This window comes from Chelonoidis abingdonii, chromosome 1 (assembly GCF_003597395.2).
Source record: "Chelonoidis abingdonii isolate Lonesome George chromosome 1, CheloAbing_2.0, whole genome shotgun sequence".
Classification (NCBI taxonomy): domain Eukaryota; kingdom Metazoa; phylum Chordata; order Testudines; family Testudinidae; genus Chelonoidis; species Chelonoidis abingdonii.
In genome coordinates this window covers 146,072,815-146,090,126 of record NC_133769.1, presented here as the reverse complement: position 1 = coordinate 146,090,126, position 17,312 = coordinate 146,072,815, and the positions used below count along the sequence as shown (strand labels likewise).

The 17,312-nt window shown below is 44.4% G+C and overlaps 1 protein-coding gene across 1 annotated transcript in view; it reads right to left on the bottom strand.

Moving 5' to 3' along the window:
• The window catches only part of LOC116837067 (antigen WC1.1-like), a 63,052-nt gene that overhangs the window by 25,573 nt on the left and 20,167 nt on the right, over positions 1 to 17,312 (bottom strand). The window contains exons 2-3 of the mRNA XM_075071036.1: positions 7,636 to 7,950; positions 4,259 to 4,573 (exon numbers count right to left, since the gene is read on the bottom strand). Of these exons, the coding sequence (XP_074927137.1) occupies positions 4,259 to 4,573; positions 7,636 to 7,950 (630 nt within the window). The remainder of the gene's footprint in view (positions 1 to 4,258; positions 4,574 to 7,635; positions 7,951 to 17,312) is intronic.

Sequence of the window (17,312 nt, the reverse complement as noted above, 5' to 3'; positions counted from 1 at the left end):
CCCACTGCATCCCTAAAAAGATCACAAACATCCGCAACCTTTTCATCTCTCACTCACTCCAGCTCCAGTCTCACAGAGACCTGCATCCCTCCATCTGACATTGCCTCAGCAGCTGCTGTTTTAGAGGCCTCTCCTCCTCTCACAATCCAGTCCCTGAATCAACCCTAAAGAAACAAGCTGAGTGTGTTGGACTACTGTGCTCTCATATTTTCTTTTCCTTTGAGCAGCACTCCAGCCTATTCTTCTCTCCTCTCCCCCTCTATGTTACTGTCAGCTACTGCCTACCCAGCTCCTCCTCCTCAGCCTCTCTCTATGATTTCAGGCAGCTCCTGGATCTCTCTCTTCCTCTTATCACAATTTTCCACATTCATCCCTGGAGACTTTATCACCCATGTTAATGGGCCGTCTGACTAGAGCTTGAAGGGAAGCAATTTTCCTTTTTGTTCATGAACGTTTGAGACTTCTATAAATTTTCCCAGACTCAGCTGGAATGAAACGCTGAAATTTCAAAAATTTTCACAAACTGAAGAGCCATAATATTTTTGGATCAGGTAAATTGAAACATTTTTTAGATCAGTTTTCATAATGTTCTAAATGTTTAGTTATGATTTGCACATTGAAATGTAAAAAGGTCTCTTGCTTTCAAAACAAAAAGTCATTTTGACCCCAAAACTTGAATTTTCCATTTCAAAAATATCAAAATGGGACATTTCAACAATTTTGAAACTTTTTTCAAAATTGTTTTAAAAAAGAAAATTTGCCAAAACCAACCTTTCACTCAGTTTGAATTTTGACAAATTAGTATTTTCCAGTGAAAGAGGATTTGTTAAAAAAATAGAAACAAGCTCAATTTCTAAGCTCTTAGCTGCCTGTCACCTTGCCTTCCCCGCTGCACTGACCTACAGCCCTGGATCAGCTCTCCTAAAGGGAAATTCACTCAGCCTGGTCTTCAACAAGCATAGCTCTCTTTTGTATATTGCTGTTGCTGAGTTCCCCCACTCTGGCCATCACCTGGTCACTTTCAGCATTGCCTATCAGGCTCCTCCTTCTTGCCACGTTGTCTGGTCCTTCCTTGACTTCCAGTCCATCAATCTCAATGACCTGCTTAGCCCCTCCTCTCTTTTCTTTCCCCCAGCAACATGGAGGTTGGTTCCTGCACCTTAGACTCTTTAGGCCCACTCTTCCAATGCAGTGTCCAGTCTGCCAACCCCCAGCCCTGCCTCAGCCCCAGCATGCCTAGTTTCCTGCAGCAGAGCATCTCTGGTGGAAATCCTATAGCCAGGCTGACTTCCTCCACTACACATTCATACTCTGCTCCTTCAAATCAGCCATTTCCTTAGTCAAGCAACTCTCCTAATCCACCTGCAATCCCAGAAACCTTTTTGCCATCTTTGACTCACTGCTCAAAGCCTTATAGTCCTGTCTGCACAGGAAACTGCTGATTTGCATTTGGCGAATAATTTCAGAGGGGGAAAAAACCATATGTTTCATTTCATCCGTTTTGAAATGAAAAATTGTGACTTCTCATTTCAAAATGACATTTTGCATAGAAATTTAGCAATATTTGTTTTAAAAACCCACAAAAGGGTGAAAAAAATGAAAAATGAAACTAAATCAAAAACTGAAATAAAATTATTTTAGGATGAACAAAACATTTCATCTGGCCGAACAATTTTTTTTAAATTTGATTTTGTTTAGTTTTCAGGTGTTTATTTTTGGTCACTGAACTGAAAAAAGTCAATTATCTGCTTAACTCTACTTATCAAGCTGTTAATTGTCACTGTTGCTCTGCCAATGAAGGCAGCCTTCATTACTTGCTTCTCCCTTAAACATCTCTGCATGTTCCTCCCTTGAATAAGAAAAACTCCCAGTCAAAATCCATAACATCATCATCTAATCCTCCTTCAAGTCCCTCCTCAAAACTCACCTTTTCCATAATTCATAGAGCAACATGCAACCTGATAATGGTAAGGCAGCTGGTGAGTTCTCATTACTGTCCTGTAATACGGGCTGCAGAGTGCCATTAAAGTGTGTGTGCAGTGAACACAGATTAGCCCCCTCCCCCACCTGACCCTTCTCTTCCCCTCTCTGGTGCCTTTCACCTACCAGCAGACTGGCCCATGAGCCCCTATACTCACATCCTTCTAATGTGAATGAACAACATTGAAACCTGCCACACAGGGTCAAGGCACCACTCAGGTTTGGCCAGGCCAAAAAGTAGTCAGACCATGGAGTGGGTGGTCCTTCTGGCTCCCCAGACTGTGAATAATGGTACAAAATTTTGCATACACTATTTTTATTACCACCTCCTCGCACTCCTACCTTGATCAGTTTGCTTGTCTCATCCCCCTATTATGTCTGGGACTGTGAGCTCTTTGTGTCCGGGATTGTTATTTTCTCTATCTGTACCGTGTCTAGCACAATGGAGCCTCAACCTGGTTGCAGCTTCTAAACATTACTGCAACATAACTAGGGCCCTACCAAATTCACGATCCATTTTGGTCAATTTCACAGTCATAGGATTTTAAAAAATAATAAATTTCATGATTTCAGCAATTTAAATCTGAAATTTCAGAGTATTGTAAGTGTAGGAATCCTGACCCAAAAAGGAATTGGGTGGGGGGCGGGGAGGTTGTACTGCTACCCTTACTTCTGTGCTGCTGCTGACAGCGGCACTGCCTTCAGAGCTGGGCAGCTGGAGAGCAGTGGCTGTTGGCTGGGAGTCCAGCTCTGAGTGCAGAGCTGCTACCAGCAGCAGTGCAGAAGTAAGGATGGCATGGTGTGGTATTGCCACCCTTACTTCTGCGCTGCTTCCTGAAGAGCTGGGCCCTTAGTCAGCAGTTGTCGCTCTCTGGCCACCCAGCTCTGAAGGCAGCAGAGCAGAAGCAAGGGTGGCATAGTTTAGTATTGCCACCCTTACTTCTGCGCTACTACTGGCAGGGCACTGACTTCAGAGCTGAGTGCCTGCCCAACAGCCACTGCTCTCTGGTCTTCCGGCTGTGAAGGCAGCGCAGAAGTAAGGGTGGCACTATCATGACCTTCCTAAAATAACATTGCAACCTCCCTGCAACTCCCTTTTGGGTCAAGACCCCCAATCTGAGAAACTCCGGTCTCCCCCATGAAATTTGTATAGTGTAGAGTAAAAGCACACAAAAGACCAGATTTCACTGTGGGAGACCAGATTTCATGGTCCGTGACGTGTTTTTCAAGGCTGTGAATTTGGTAGGGCCCTGAACATAACTGTTAAACAACATAAATATTAGAGTCTTATAGGAGCCAGGTGAGTTTATAAAGCACAAAGGTGTGAGAGAAAGGGACAACATGCACAAGAGATGAGGCAAGATAGCATGGGAAATAATAGTATGTGATCATGTAATTAAAGACTATATGATAAAGCATAAGGGGGAAGAGTTGAGATTGCATGAGCAGCCTTACAATTAGCATTTCCTGCAATTTTGGATGCAAAATCTTAATTTTTGGTAGACTTTTTGTACACAATTATTCATAACATTGACATCGGTATCAATGGGTAGTACAGACAGTTACCGGGCAGTAGCAAATAAAGGTGACTGCAACTAGCAACTCTATTGTGAAAGTTTTTAAATTAATAATACTTTGTGCTTCTCTGGCACCTTAGGTCCAAGGATTTCAAAGCTCTTTATAAAAATTAATGGATTAAACCTCACTGTAGGATGGAGAGGGGGAACTGTTATTATCCCCATTTTACATGAGTAAACTGCAACAAAGATTGAGTGACAGAATCCGTGTCGGAGCGGGAAATAAATCAAGTCTCATTTCTTGATTTTCTGTTTTGACCTTTACACAATGTCACTCCCTTTATAAACATGGCAGAGTAGGGCATGCTTAGCATCCAAGAAGCCCTGAATAATATGCACCTTGTGGCAGAAGTGAGGGGACATAAAGAGACAGAGTGTGAGTGAGAGCACTGCTGGAAGACCACATTCAGCAGGGAAAGGAGAGCAGAACTGTTCCACTTCAACAGAAGGACAAGGGATAGAGACAAAAATGCTCTTCTTGATTCTCTCCTGGCAACTTGGGCACTGGGAGAGGAAGAGAAAGTGAAGTCATCCCTCCTAGCAGTCAGGAATCTGTTGAAGTATCACTGTAACCAGTGGTGCAAAGGCTTGTGGGTTCTCAGGGGAAAAATATAGATGAATATGGTGATCTGTTTAGAGAGATGTGGAGCACCCCAGCTGTAGGACACATTATAGAGATAGTAATCACTTTGAACCCTTACCCGAGCATACAACGCTGGCATCACTCGCGTGTGAACATGTCTCATTAGGATGCAGTGCTCTGGAACAGTACGCAAGGCGTGTTTCATTCCCCATGCAATGTATCTTCTCAGACCAGATTGACCCATAACCTTCGCTGAAGTGTGCTCCTTCTGGGGTGGATACAACTGTTCCACATTCTAATTCTTTACAGATAACACTGGCAGCTTTGAGGTCTAAGTGTGAATCACAGACTGTGGTCCATGTGTCTCCGTGTCTTATTTCAACACGTCCTGAGCAGGCAGTGTTCCCTCCAATCAGCTGGGGCTCAAGGCGTCCTAAACCATCAGTAAATCCATCAGTGTTAGTTACATTGACATCCCATAATCTCCCTCATACTTGACTAAAATTAAGTTTATTTTCTTGTACCAGCACTAATATACTTTCAAACAGGCAGGAGACCTTCTATCTGTTACGGCATTTCCTGCTTTTCTGTGAAGGTACAGCTGTGTATGTGGGTAGAATTCACTGTTGGGGAAGCAGCCATTGGCATTCTTAGCAGTGTGTATAACCTGTGCCTCTAGTTATGCCCAATGTTGTCTAAGCATTTTGCATCCTAAAGCACTTTTTCTGTTGCTTATAGCATTGTTAAACTACCACCTTTTGGCCTGAAATTTTCCAGGTCTCTCCTCTGTCAAATGTGAATCTTTTTAAAAGATGGAGCAAGGTATTTAAAGCACTTTTGAGAAAGACAGCAGTGAAATAAGTACACTTTTGAGCTTGTTGAACAGTTCTAGCATTTCAGTGGAATAGGATAAAAACTTGAAATTTGGAGAGAAGATAGTTGTTATAAAGGACGATGATCTACTCTGATTTCACTGAATTATAAAGCCATGGAAATGTATTTTGCTCATGTGCACTAATATGTTAATAATGGTAAAGATGTTTTTCATAATGATCTCCAATATTTTATCATCGCTGTATCTGCATATGTAACAACTTGGAACTGTACTAATTTTTTTTTAAACTCCATCTAATTCAATGTACTGATGCATTTAGAATGAGGCAGGGCTCTGAAGGAATCCTTGCTCCATTGACAGAAATTTATTCAAGCAAACCACGTTAAACGAATTCTCTCTTTTCAAGGGTCCTCTGTGGTTGGACCATAAGGGACAAAGGGACCTTGTTTCTCCACAGAAATCACTTATGCTACCCCTCTGCAGCAGTTGTGACATTTACTGTCACATTTACTCTTCACCTGGGTCAAGCCCATTGCTTCTGATGATGCTGCCCTAAAGTTCTTTGGGGAGGGGCAGGTGTTAGAATAGAGGGGGCCTACAGCCTGCCATTGCTCCTCCACTTACTGGAGCAGAGGGCCTTGTGGACCAGACCCCAGCCTACCTGAAGAGAGGAGTCAGGAATGAGGGAGGTTCTGGACAGCCTGCTGCCCCGGTGGCAATGGCAGGAGCCCACTATCTCTTCAGAAAGCTCTTGCATACTTGGCTTTTTCTACTACCACCACACACAGAGAGTGGTACTGCTTCAGAGGCAGATGAGCCTAGGCTCCTCTATTATGTTAATCCAGTCCTAGCAAGGAGGGAACCCCTGAGGGGAACAGCAGGACAGCAAAGGGCAATTGCTCAGTGCTTCCTCTCTGCCTGTGTGAGAGGCAGCTGAGCTCTTCCTTGCTAGTTACATCTCAGAGAACCAACTCTGAGGAAGTGTTCAGTTACTTGCTCACACCGACAGAGGAACACTGAGCTCTCCAGGGTCCAAGCTTCCTATGGAACCTGCAAATGGGCTGTTTTACTTGTGTACGCCCGATGTGAGCTAAGTGGCTTAAACTTCAGCCAATCAAATGCAGGACTAAAAAGCTGATCCAGATAAAGGAGAATGATTTGACTCCATTCTTCTTTCCCTGCATTTCTACTTTTCCTCCACTTTCTACTGTTTCATCTGTCTTCCACTCTCCCCTGATACTCTCCTCTTTCATACTACCTTCCTTCCTGATGTGTCCATCAATCTCACTCCTTGGGGCAGGGAGTAGTCTGATATTATAATTTCTACAAAGGAGTCCTCATCTCTATTGCTCTGTGCTCTGAAGAGAGATGAAGACCATGTGTGGGGTAGGGGGAGAGAAAATGAGACCCCTAGGGCAGGGAGAGGGAGGGACTTGAAGACAGAGAGATATCCCATACACAGAACAAGAGAAGAGGGAAAACAGAATAGAGAGGCACAAATGAGAACACCTAGGGGAAAGAGCTGCTCAAAATATTTATGATGAGACAGATTTCCATCTGAAAAAGCTGGTTTTAACAAAATCAAAACTTTCTTTAGAAATGGACTGATTTTGTCAAAATTTTAGATGAAAAGTTAGCAAAAAGATTTGATAAGGTCAAAACATTTCATTTAAGCCATGTCAAAACATTTAACTTAACTCTTTATTTTATGTATAATACAGAATAGTTGAGCAGATAAAGTTGAAACAAAAATGTTTCCATAAGGTTGAAATTAAATTTCAGCACTTTCATTACACAGGCATTTTGAAATTCTAAAGTGTTGTCCCAAATCAGAATTATTCATGATTTATTATTATTACTTTGTACTTTCCCTTGCAATAGGAATTGCAGGTTTTGACATGCTTAAGGAAGGAGAGCAGGTAGGGGATGTATAGTACCAGGGGGACATCTGTTGAAGAAGGTCTGGATGGGGATTCCAATGGGAGGGAGAATAAAAGGGGAAGGGAGAGGGGGGGACACTATTAAGGGGATAGAGGGAAGTCTTACTTTCTTATAATCTTCCTCCAGTTCCCATCAAAGGAGTTTAATGGGAAATGGGGGAATCTGATCCTGCTGCTACAAATCTGTGAGGGTAGGGAGAGGGCCATTAGCTGCCTCTTCCCTTTCCCCTTCTCCCCACAATCATGTGGTTGCCTTTCAACCTGTCTCTGCTCTCTGTTTCTAGGAATCAGCCGCAGTGCCCTGTACAGCAGGCAGCACTGGACTTGGCTAAGTGTACTGCACCACAAAGATGTTCAGCCCTGCAGAGCAGAGAAGTTTGCAGACAGATCAGGATCTTCTCACTGTGAGGACCCCAGGTCCATGGTTCAGCCTCCTGCTGCTGGGCTAAATACTCCTCTGCCACCATTAAAAGGAAAATGAAAGACATGACATCAAAACTATGAAGACTGGGATAATGAAAACCCTTCAGAGATAGGAATTCTCGTTTGATAGGAGTCACCAAAGGGTTTTATACTATCCAGCAAGATGCATGATAATTACTGAACTTACTCTAGTTTTTATTCATTTCTCATTAAGGTCACAGGTCCATGACACCTCTGGATTCAAGCCTTTTTCTCTTGAAGGATTTGCTTTTAGGACTGTATTGGCCAATTCTTTACCTGAACAGGTCACTCCAGCATCCTCTATATGTTGGCAGTTATGATCACCCCAACTGTTGTGTTCGCATGCCCAGACAGCAGACTCATTACCACGACAGACAGTGTTATCCAGCCATATCTGTCCAGATCCTTCTCCAAAATGAGCATTCACATGGGCACTGAGAGCAACTCCACATCCCAACTGCTTACAGACAACCCCAGCAGCTGCCATGTTCCAGACATCATCACACACTGTCCCCCACTGCTCCTGGTGTTTAACCTCCACTCTCCCGGCACAGGGGCTGCTTCCATTCACCAGCCTCAGCTCATCAGCACCTACAATGAGAGAGACAACAGAATTACAAGGAGCACTGAGCTCCATCCCCATTGCTATTGTAAGTAGAGTCAGGATGAGCTCTACCCTGACATCTGGTGGTGAATTATGGGGAGCGTGGTAAGGAATTTTAGGTATTTGCATTGGCACACCCAGCCCACCGAGCATAGCCCACGTCAGCCTGGAATGGTTATTTTGACAGCTCTGGGATCCCCAATTTCTTTGTTATTCGGGCAGGAGGAATAAAATGTTGTCACCCTGATTATGTGAATGAGGAACTATGAGACTGCTTTATGACAGATGTCTCAATATCACTTAAGTAGCACTTGCTAGAGAAGGGACATGGGTGTCAAAACCCAGTGAATTGAGAGAGAGGTTGGGGCTGGTGTGTGTACTTGATGGTATGAGCCCCTTTTGAGGCCCTGGAACACCAATTGCACATCCTTCTCTCTCCACTGTTGAAGAGCAGAGCTAATTTTGATTCCATTAGGAGTCCATCTAGAGGCTGCTGAACTGAATTCATGTTGGGCCAATGGTGCACCAGCACCAGGACTTCCCTACTACAAGCTGAAATCACTAAAAGAGCTGAAATCACTAAAAGAGCTAAGCTTACTGAGCTGAGATCACTGAGTGCTGTGTTAACTAGTAGGGGAGCCTGAAGTTCTATTGCTAAGCGGCTGGCAGAGCAGAGCAGTTTGCAGCACATTGGAGCAGCCCATGGAACAGTGAGAGGAGTGGAGCAGTTTGCGAGGATGACTGGAGTGGCTCATGGGATGGCTGGAGGAGTGGCACAGCTGGTGTATTGGAGCTGGTCGTGGTGAAGGCTGCAGCAGAACTCTGCTGAGAGGCAGAGCAGTTGGCCCTGGTCCACATAAGGTGCCTCTTAACACCCTGTGGGTGCACTCCCCCCCATTTCCACCCAGGCTGTAAGGGGTAAAACTCTGGATACTGAACCCAGCCCTTGTTGCTGCCAACTCAGGGGGGCAGAAGGTTTACACTATTATCAGGAGAGTCAGTGCCCAGCAGCAGAGGATCTGCATTGAGAGCAACGACTGGACAGTCTCAAAGTAGCCCAATCACACAATATTATCTTGAGTCTCGCAAACCTATGTGCTTTCTTTTTTTTTAAAGCTGCCATGTTCCCAGGAAAATCTGGGGCCCTCTCATGGTTTTTGCTTTTATTAAAAAAAATGGCCACTATCTCCTATTTTCCTCAGCAGGACAGAAGCCACCAGCTGATCTCAGCCAAGATGCCTCCCACATCCCTATCACCTCCGCATGTAGACACAAGGGCTGTTCCCAATGGGATGGAAGTCAGCATGCCTGCAGTGAGGATGGGAATCCCCTTATCCAGCAGAGGTGATCCAGGCAAGAGATGGCTATGCCACACTGAATGTGGCTAATAGGAAATTCAAGAGATAAGAGGAGGGGAAGTGGCTTGGACAGGCACAAAAACATAAATCATTTAGGGACTATAACAAGGATTGGCTGCATCCTGACTGCCCCATAGTGGCCAGAGGTCAGTCTGCTGTATCGTGCTTCTGTTCCCTTCTTCAGAGTCCCTTAATAACTCACTCAGTCCAAAGGTAATTAAAACTTTTGCCTTCTGGAGTCCTTACATACTAGCCCTCTGGGCCTCAATCCCAGTTCAGTCTCTCCCACCGCTTAGGTAGGGAGTTCCTAGCCCTTTTCCCCAAAGCTGGGAAAAGGTCTCAGCACCCTCTATCCCCCTTCCCAACTCAAGGAGGAGTTTGGCCCTGCAGGCCTCAACCCTCATTCACCTTATGATCTGCTTAATGTAGTCCATTAGCAATCTCCCAGGAGAAGAAGGAATCCATCTATGTCTTATTCTCTGCACACAGATCGGTTGGAAGGCAAGAGTGGTGGAGACATGGGAAGCCCCAATTTACCCAAATACCTTCACAAATCCTTCTGTCTTGACTGCACAATTATATTATCAAACAAGCAACAAGTCTAAGGCTTCAACCCTTTCATTTAACCATTATATTAACAAAATAACAGCATGAACCAGATGAAGGGAAAGCCATCCTGTTTCAAGGAATCTCTTAAAGGGCTGGCAGTCTGGGGCCACCCAATCCTGATTAGTGAGGGAGCCACCCATGTTACCTTAACAGCCTTGATGGGGCATGATGGAAGGCTGCTGATTCCCCAATAAAGTGTAGAAGGAAGCTGGAGATAGTGGGAGGAAGCTCAAGAAGCTGTGGCAGAGACTGAGAAAAGAATCCTGCAGGGAAGACCCTGAGATCAGGGGAGTTACCTGACTAGAAGGATTGGGTGTAGCTTGCTAAGGCAGAAGGAGAAGTCAGAACCCAGGCTGAATTCTAATCAAGTAAAGCCTGGGAGTAGCTGTTGAATTTGGACCTAGCACTCAGAAGGAAGAGAGAGATATTGAAGGTCCAAACTTCTGCTTAGAGAGGGAGACTTACATGGGGGAAAAAGTATATTTGAAGATGCAAAGGCGCCTTTAGATGATTATCCTATTCCAAATAAAACATAGTATATGAACTGTGCAATTTCAGACAGAGAATGCAAATGGCTGTCAAATCCATCTACCCCTATGTAAATGTATTGAAGGAATTAGCTAAGTCTTGTCATTTTTGACATATTTGAATCAGATGTAATTAGAGATCAACTCACTGGGAAGTGTGCTCGCAAAACATTACAGGAAAAATTCTAGCAACAGTTGAGTTTAAATATAGAAAATGATAGCGGCAATGGCAGGACTGTCTGAGTCAGTGCAGGCAGAATCTAGAATTCTTTCTGCTGTGTCTGCAGATCAAAGCATTTACACAGTGCAGGCTCACAGCTAACAGTTGTTTTAACAAATAAAATAAATATTCAGCATACGTATAAAATGCACAGTAAATGATAATGGTATTTGTTAACATTGTGGCCAGTCTATGCATTCACAAGGTAAATGTGGGAAAAGGAGTGCTAAATGCAGTAAAAACAAAATATATTGGGACACCATGGTAAAACGTGCAGAAAGGAAGAAAATGAAGAAACTGCTAAGTAAAAGAGCCCAAGATTGATGTGGGAAAGTGTGAGCTCTCTTATAGCATTGACTCAGAGGCAGAGGAGCTTATTTTATAAGCTCAGATGTAGGCAGGTGTGACATAATGTACCCCAGTGTCCACACCCTACACACTGTTATAGCCTCTGTACAAAGTATGTCTTGTAAGGTATCGTCTGAAAATTCATAATTTGCTGGTCAATATTTCCTGGTAAAATGTGTGGGTCAACAGGGTATGTGAAGTTAAGATTCCACTGTATGGTGATCTTAATACATGTTCCAAATGAGGTTGGCAAACATCCGTTTTAAACAAAGGAATGTGTGTTCTAAGTAATTTTCATTTAAGCAGTAAACAGGAACAGTGGACAAAGAAACCTCAAATAGGTGAGGAAAAATAGCAGGAAACATCCTTTCCTGGAGACTTTGTTTCCTGAATCTCAGCTGGAAAATGTTTTCCAAGAAGGGGACTGATACTGTAAAAATAAGGGACAAGCACTCCATGCCCCCCGGCTCCTCCTGTCTTATTCTTGCTGCTTTTATTCACTGCACCAGAAGGAACAAAGAAAGCAGTCATTAAACAGAAGAAAGGGTGCTGGCCTAGGAAGTTTGGCCAGTAAGACTGTTAGAGCCTGTGATGCGAAAAACTTGGCATTGAATTTACCATAATTTGTTAAATTGGGCACTATTTGTGTTTTATCTTTATTTGTCTTGTAACCATTTCTGACTGTTATGCCTCTTTACTTGTATTTACTTAAAATCTCTTTGTAGTTAATAAACTTGTTTTATTATGTGAATGGAAGTTTGTTTGAGAAACTTCATTTGGGAGAACAAGATTTGTGCATATAATTTCTATTAATAAAATGGACTTTATATCAGTTTGTATTGTTCAGGAGAGGGCTAGGCAGTACCGGACATACATTTCCGGGGGAAGATCCCAGACTGGAGCTATGTTGGAGTCACCCTGAAATATACCCAATGCTGGCGAGAGCCAAGGTATGTCTGATTGGCTGACTGGCTGCAGCCCACACACAAACATATAGGGTTGCCAACTTTCTAATCACACAAAACCAAACACCCTTTCCTCACCCGCTGCCCTGCCTCTTCCCTGAGGCCACAGCCCTGCCCCACCCCTTCTCTGAGGCCCCACCACCACTCACTCTATTCCCCCTTCTTCTTTCTCTTGCTCTCCCCCACCATCATTCAATTTCACCAGGCTGGGGCAGGGGGTTGGGGTGTGGGAGGGGCTGAGGGTTCCGGCTAGTGGTACAGGCTCTGGGGTGGGGCTGGGGATGAGGGGTTTGGGGTGCAGGAGGTGGTCCCGGCTGGCAACGGTTCAAGAGTGTGGGATGGGGGTGAGGGGCCCTGGGGGCAGAGGCGGTTGGGGTGTGGGGAGGGGTGCAGGCTCTGCCTGGACAGCACTTACTTCGGGCCGCTCCCAGAAGCGACCAGCATGTCCAGCTCCACATTCTGATACCCCTACTTACCTTGAGTAGTCAATGGGGCTACTCATGATGATCCTAAACTGGGCAGTACACTGCTCTGTAACTAACATACACGTCTGTATTAAACTTACCTGAGCAAATAACCCTGGCCATGTCTCTGGGGAAGGAGGCTGGGTTAGGCCAGATCCCCACCTGGTGTAAATCAGCATGGCCTCACTGAGTCCAGTGAAGCTTGGCTGATTGACACACAGTGAAGATCTGGCTGAGGATGTTCCCCAATCCCCAAATCTTTTCTTTCCCATTGCAGCTGCTCACCTGAACACACCACACTGGCTTCGCTCCCAGGGGGACACTCAGTTGTGCCCAGCGCAGTAACACGACAGTCCCTCAGATGGGATTCGTTCCTCTCACAGCCAAACGTGCCGTTCCAGACAGGCCCATCTCCTGTGCCAAAGAGCTGCCCTGCTGGCATCGACAGGGCGAATCCACAGTCAAGCTGCTGGCAGAGGGTGTGGGCAGCCTGCAAATCCCACTGGGAGTCACAGAGGGTTCCCCAGGTGCCTCCGTGGAGAAGCTCCACTCTCCCCGAACACCGTGTGCTGCCATTTGCCAACCTGTACCCACCATACCCTGAGAACAAGAAGAAGGGAGATCAGAGGGACATTTTTCTTACACAATTATATCCAAGTTGTGATGAAGGAGCCCCAGTGACATCGGATAACTAATTAATAATTATTTCCCATTTTACTGGGTACTTTGTTTAATCAGGATATTCAGATGTGATGATCAGGCTCTTCTAGTACAGGCGCTATTGCTCATGTCTGCCCTGTGTGAGGGGTCACGCAGCACCCACCAAACTCCGCGCCAGCATGTACCGCTCTGGGGTCAGTGTCAAGCCTGGGATGGAGGCAATCTGCTCTCTGGTGGTTCCAAAGGAGACTGCAGAGGCTGTCATGTGAAGAAGCAGGTTCTTACACATTATGGTTGTTGTGTCCTAGGTTATTAGGAGCTTACTGAATCAGAACAGTAGCATTGAGTGATCTGACTGGGGAAAAAAAAAAACTAAGAGTGGCGATATTAAAACCAGGACTTAAATTTAGCCACAGCTGCCCAAAGCTCTGTTCTGCTAAATATTTTCAAACCTGACGGGAATGTGCTGCAGAGTAGATGCTCCAAGCCATGGTGCGCCCTGTGGAACTGACGCCCCAAGCCCTGGAACGTCCCATGGGGCTGAAGCTCTAAGACCCTACCGCCACCCGGAACCCCAAATGGGGGAAATTGGGGGGTCTGGGAAATACTATATGCTAATTTAAGCCCTGATTATAGCACAATGACAGCTCTGAAACAGTTGAGCTTGAGACTAGTTTTTCTTTAAAGCTGAGCTGTTCCATCGTTGATTGGTTTGCCTTGAAAACTGGCATGTCACATAGGAGCACAGGGTTGTATTAGCGATCCAAACTTGGGGCCATTTGCCCAGGGCACTCCTGAGCTAGAGCTCCCAGAAAAAAACCCCACAACAGGTTGCCTTAAAGTTGACAGATGCTGGCAATTTATTTTTGCTCACAGATAAAGATCAAACCAGTGCTATAAGCATTGCATCAGGGTCTCAGACACTCAAGGGTTACCTCCAACAGAGAATATGGCACCCATCAGCCCTTTGATGTTATTTCAAAAAAAGCCTGCTTCTCCAGTTAGGTGCTTGTGAAGGCTTGCACGCTTATATGCACACCTGATGTACCACAATGAGTACATGCAGTGCGAGAGGATAGCTATCTGGAAAAGTGCCAATCCAATATGAGATGTGGTTAGCTTTGAGGATAAATACTGGTCCTTACAGCTAGGTACCCCCACATTGGCACTGTGAGTGCAACTCCAGCCCAGAAAAGAAAAGTGGAGTTAAAAAAGGTTTATTGCTCCAGTTTGCCTGTCTCCAAGGGGGATTTTTTTGAGGTGTGTGTGTGGGAGGGAAATATAATCTGAGTACAGAGGAACACTCAGAAGGTGCTGAAACTGCTTTTGAAAGGAAAACAACTTCCAAATGTGAATGCTCAAGGAAGAGATGATCAGGGGGGCAAGAGTAGATGGTAACAGGGAAAGACAGGCTTGGGTTTGCAGCAGAGAAGTGTTTATTATGGAGAGGAAGACAAATGGGAAAGGCTGGTAGTAGAGAGAAGTGTTCAGAGGGCTCAACCAAGGGAGAGAGAGTGAGGATTGAGAGAGGAAGAGAGAAGACAAGAGGAGTTGGAGACTGTGAGAGGTAGCAGAGGAAATTGGAGGGTTGAGAGGGGGCACATAAGCGATGAATTCTCCCCTTCCACATGTGTGCTGCAATCTAGGGGAGCCCTACCCCTTTGCAGGCCCGGTAGCAACTGTACAACTGCCATTATCCCCATTGCACTGGAGTAAAATATACAGGACATGGAGGAGCACTGAGGAATCACATAGCAACCTTGTGGCCTAGTGGAAGAACCACTGGACTGGGACTACCCCAGGTCTACCACTGGCCTGCTGGCTGACCTTGGGCAAGTCTGAAGTTCTGAGACCCAGAAGGCTTTGAGAGACAGATAAACTGAAAGTATCTGGGCAAAGATCAAAGAGGGAAAAAACAGGGGTGATGTCATGGTAGATGTCTACTATAGACCACCCAATCAGGGTGGCATTATTAGCACAAATAGCAGAAATATTCAAAACACAAGACCTGAGAATAACAGGGGACTTTATCTACCCAGACATTTGTTGGAAAAGTAAATAAGGCAAAATACCCCATAATTTCTTGGAATGTGTTGGGGATAACTTTTTATTCAAGAAAGCGGAAGCAATAACCAAGGAGACCAAAATTTACGGCTTAATTCTGATCAAGAGGGAGGAATTGTTAATTAATCTGAAGGTGGAAGGCAACTTGGCCGAAGGTGACCTTGAAATGATAGCTTTAATGATTCTGAGGAAAGAAAGGAGTGAGAGCAGCAGAATAAGGATTTAAAAAAAAGCAGACTTTAAGAAACACGGGGACTGGTAGGTAAAGTGCCAAGGGAAGAAAATCTTAGGGGAAAAATGAGATCAGGAGACCTGGAAGTTCCTCAAAGAGACAATATTAATGACACAATTTCAAACTATGCTGATGCAAAAGAAAGATGGAAAGAGACTAATATGGCTCCATTAGGAATCATAGATTATTAGGGTTGGAAGGGACCTTAGGAGATCATCTAGTCCAACCCCCTGCTCAAAGCAGGACCAATCCCCAAATTGCTCTCTTAAGGATTGAGCTCATAACCCTGGGTTTAACAGGCTAATGCTCAAACCACTGAGCTATCCCTCCCCTCTCAAAAGAATACTGTTGATTAAGCTGTCCTATCATAGAATCATAGGGTTGGAAGGGACCTCAAAAGCTCATCGAGTCCAACCCTCTGCTCAAAGCAGCACCAATCCCCAACTGGTCCCCTTAAAGGGTGAGCTCACAACCTTATGTTTAGCAGGCCAATGCTCAAGCCACTGAGCTATCCCTCCTTGTTTGCGCTTTAAAACCTGAAAATCAAAAAGGAATCCTACAGAAAGTGGAAAGAAGAACCACTTGCTAAGGATGATTACAAAACCTTAACATCAGTATGTAAGGACTAAATCAGCAAGGCTAAGGCACAATATGAGTTACACTCAGCAACGGACATAAAAGGGAATAAGAAGAAATCTTATAAATACTTTAGGGAGCAAGAGAAAGACAAAGTAAAGTGCAAGTCCTCTGCTTACTGTAAAGGAGAGCTATTAAAGGATTATATCAAGAAGGCTGAAGTGTTTAATGTCTATTTTGCTTTAGTCATCACTCAGTAGGTTAATGGTGAGCAGATACTCAACACAATTAATAGTAACAACATGGAGGAAGGAACACAAGCCAAAACTAGGGAAGAACATGTCAAACAATATTTACATACGTTAGATGTATTTGAGTCCCAGGTCCTGATGAAATTCATTTGAGGTGTGATGCTCTTTCAGAGCATCCAGTACCAGAAGCCTCTGTGTTACCCCACTGCCTCAGCAAGTGTGAGCTTTGCTTGACCTTAAACTGTGTGCCGACTTCCTGCCCCACCAATCTGTTTGCCTCACCAACAAACTTCTCAAAATTCTGCCTGTCTACACCTTGCCTTGCAGGTAACATTCAATGAACCCCAGGTCCCAAGTTTCCCTGAGATGTCTCCCTGTAGTTTCCAATCCCTCTCACTGGTCACTCACAAAAATTATTAACTCCACTGTTTCCAAAGAGACAATACACACAAACACACTAGCCTGTTTGCCCAGCTGAGGACACGCTCTTTACCTTAACAAACAGCAGTGAGCTGAGTAAAAATAAGATTATTAATAAAGAACATAGATCATACTAAGCAGAGACAACAGAAGCAGAAAATGCTTATAAACAAAACAAAATATTGCACACTTTTTAGTGTCTAAAACTTAACTTTAGCAAGCTACAAACTTTGCTTCAACAGCTTTCTCACTTACATCAAGCTACCAGCATCTCCAGCTCTTTTAGCAGGAGGATCCAACATTCACAGAATCCTCTTTGCCCCTTAAATTATAAATAACTAAGGCATTCTCTGTCCTTGTTTTTATAGTCCAGTAAACTTTTGAAACATGCTTGGCTAAAGTGCATCCCCAGATAAACTTCTTCTCCCCTGCTGTTTGATGCTACCTTTTGACTTTCCATCCGCCTGGTGAATCACATGTAATGAAACTTCGACTGTCTCTGGCATGACCATGCCCAATTTACATTGGAGACACAGGCAAACAGGCAAAATGACATGCTTTTCCCCAGGAAAAACTTGTTTATGAAGTCTGTTCCCAAAACATATTTTAGGAACATATTTCCATCACACATGCATAACTCTTTACTCACAATCTG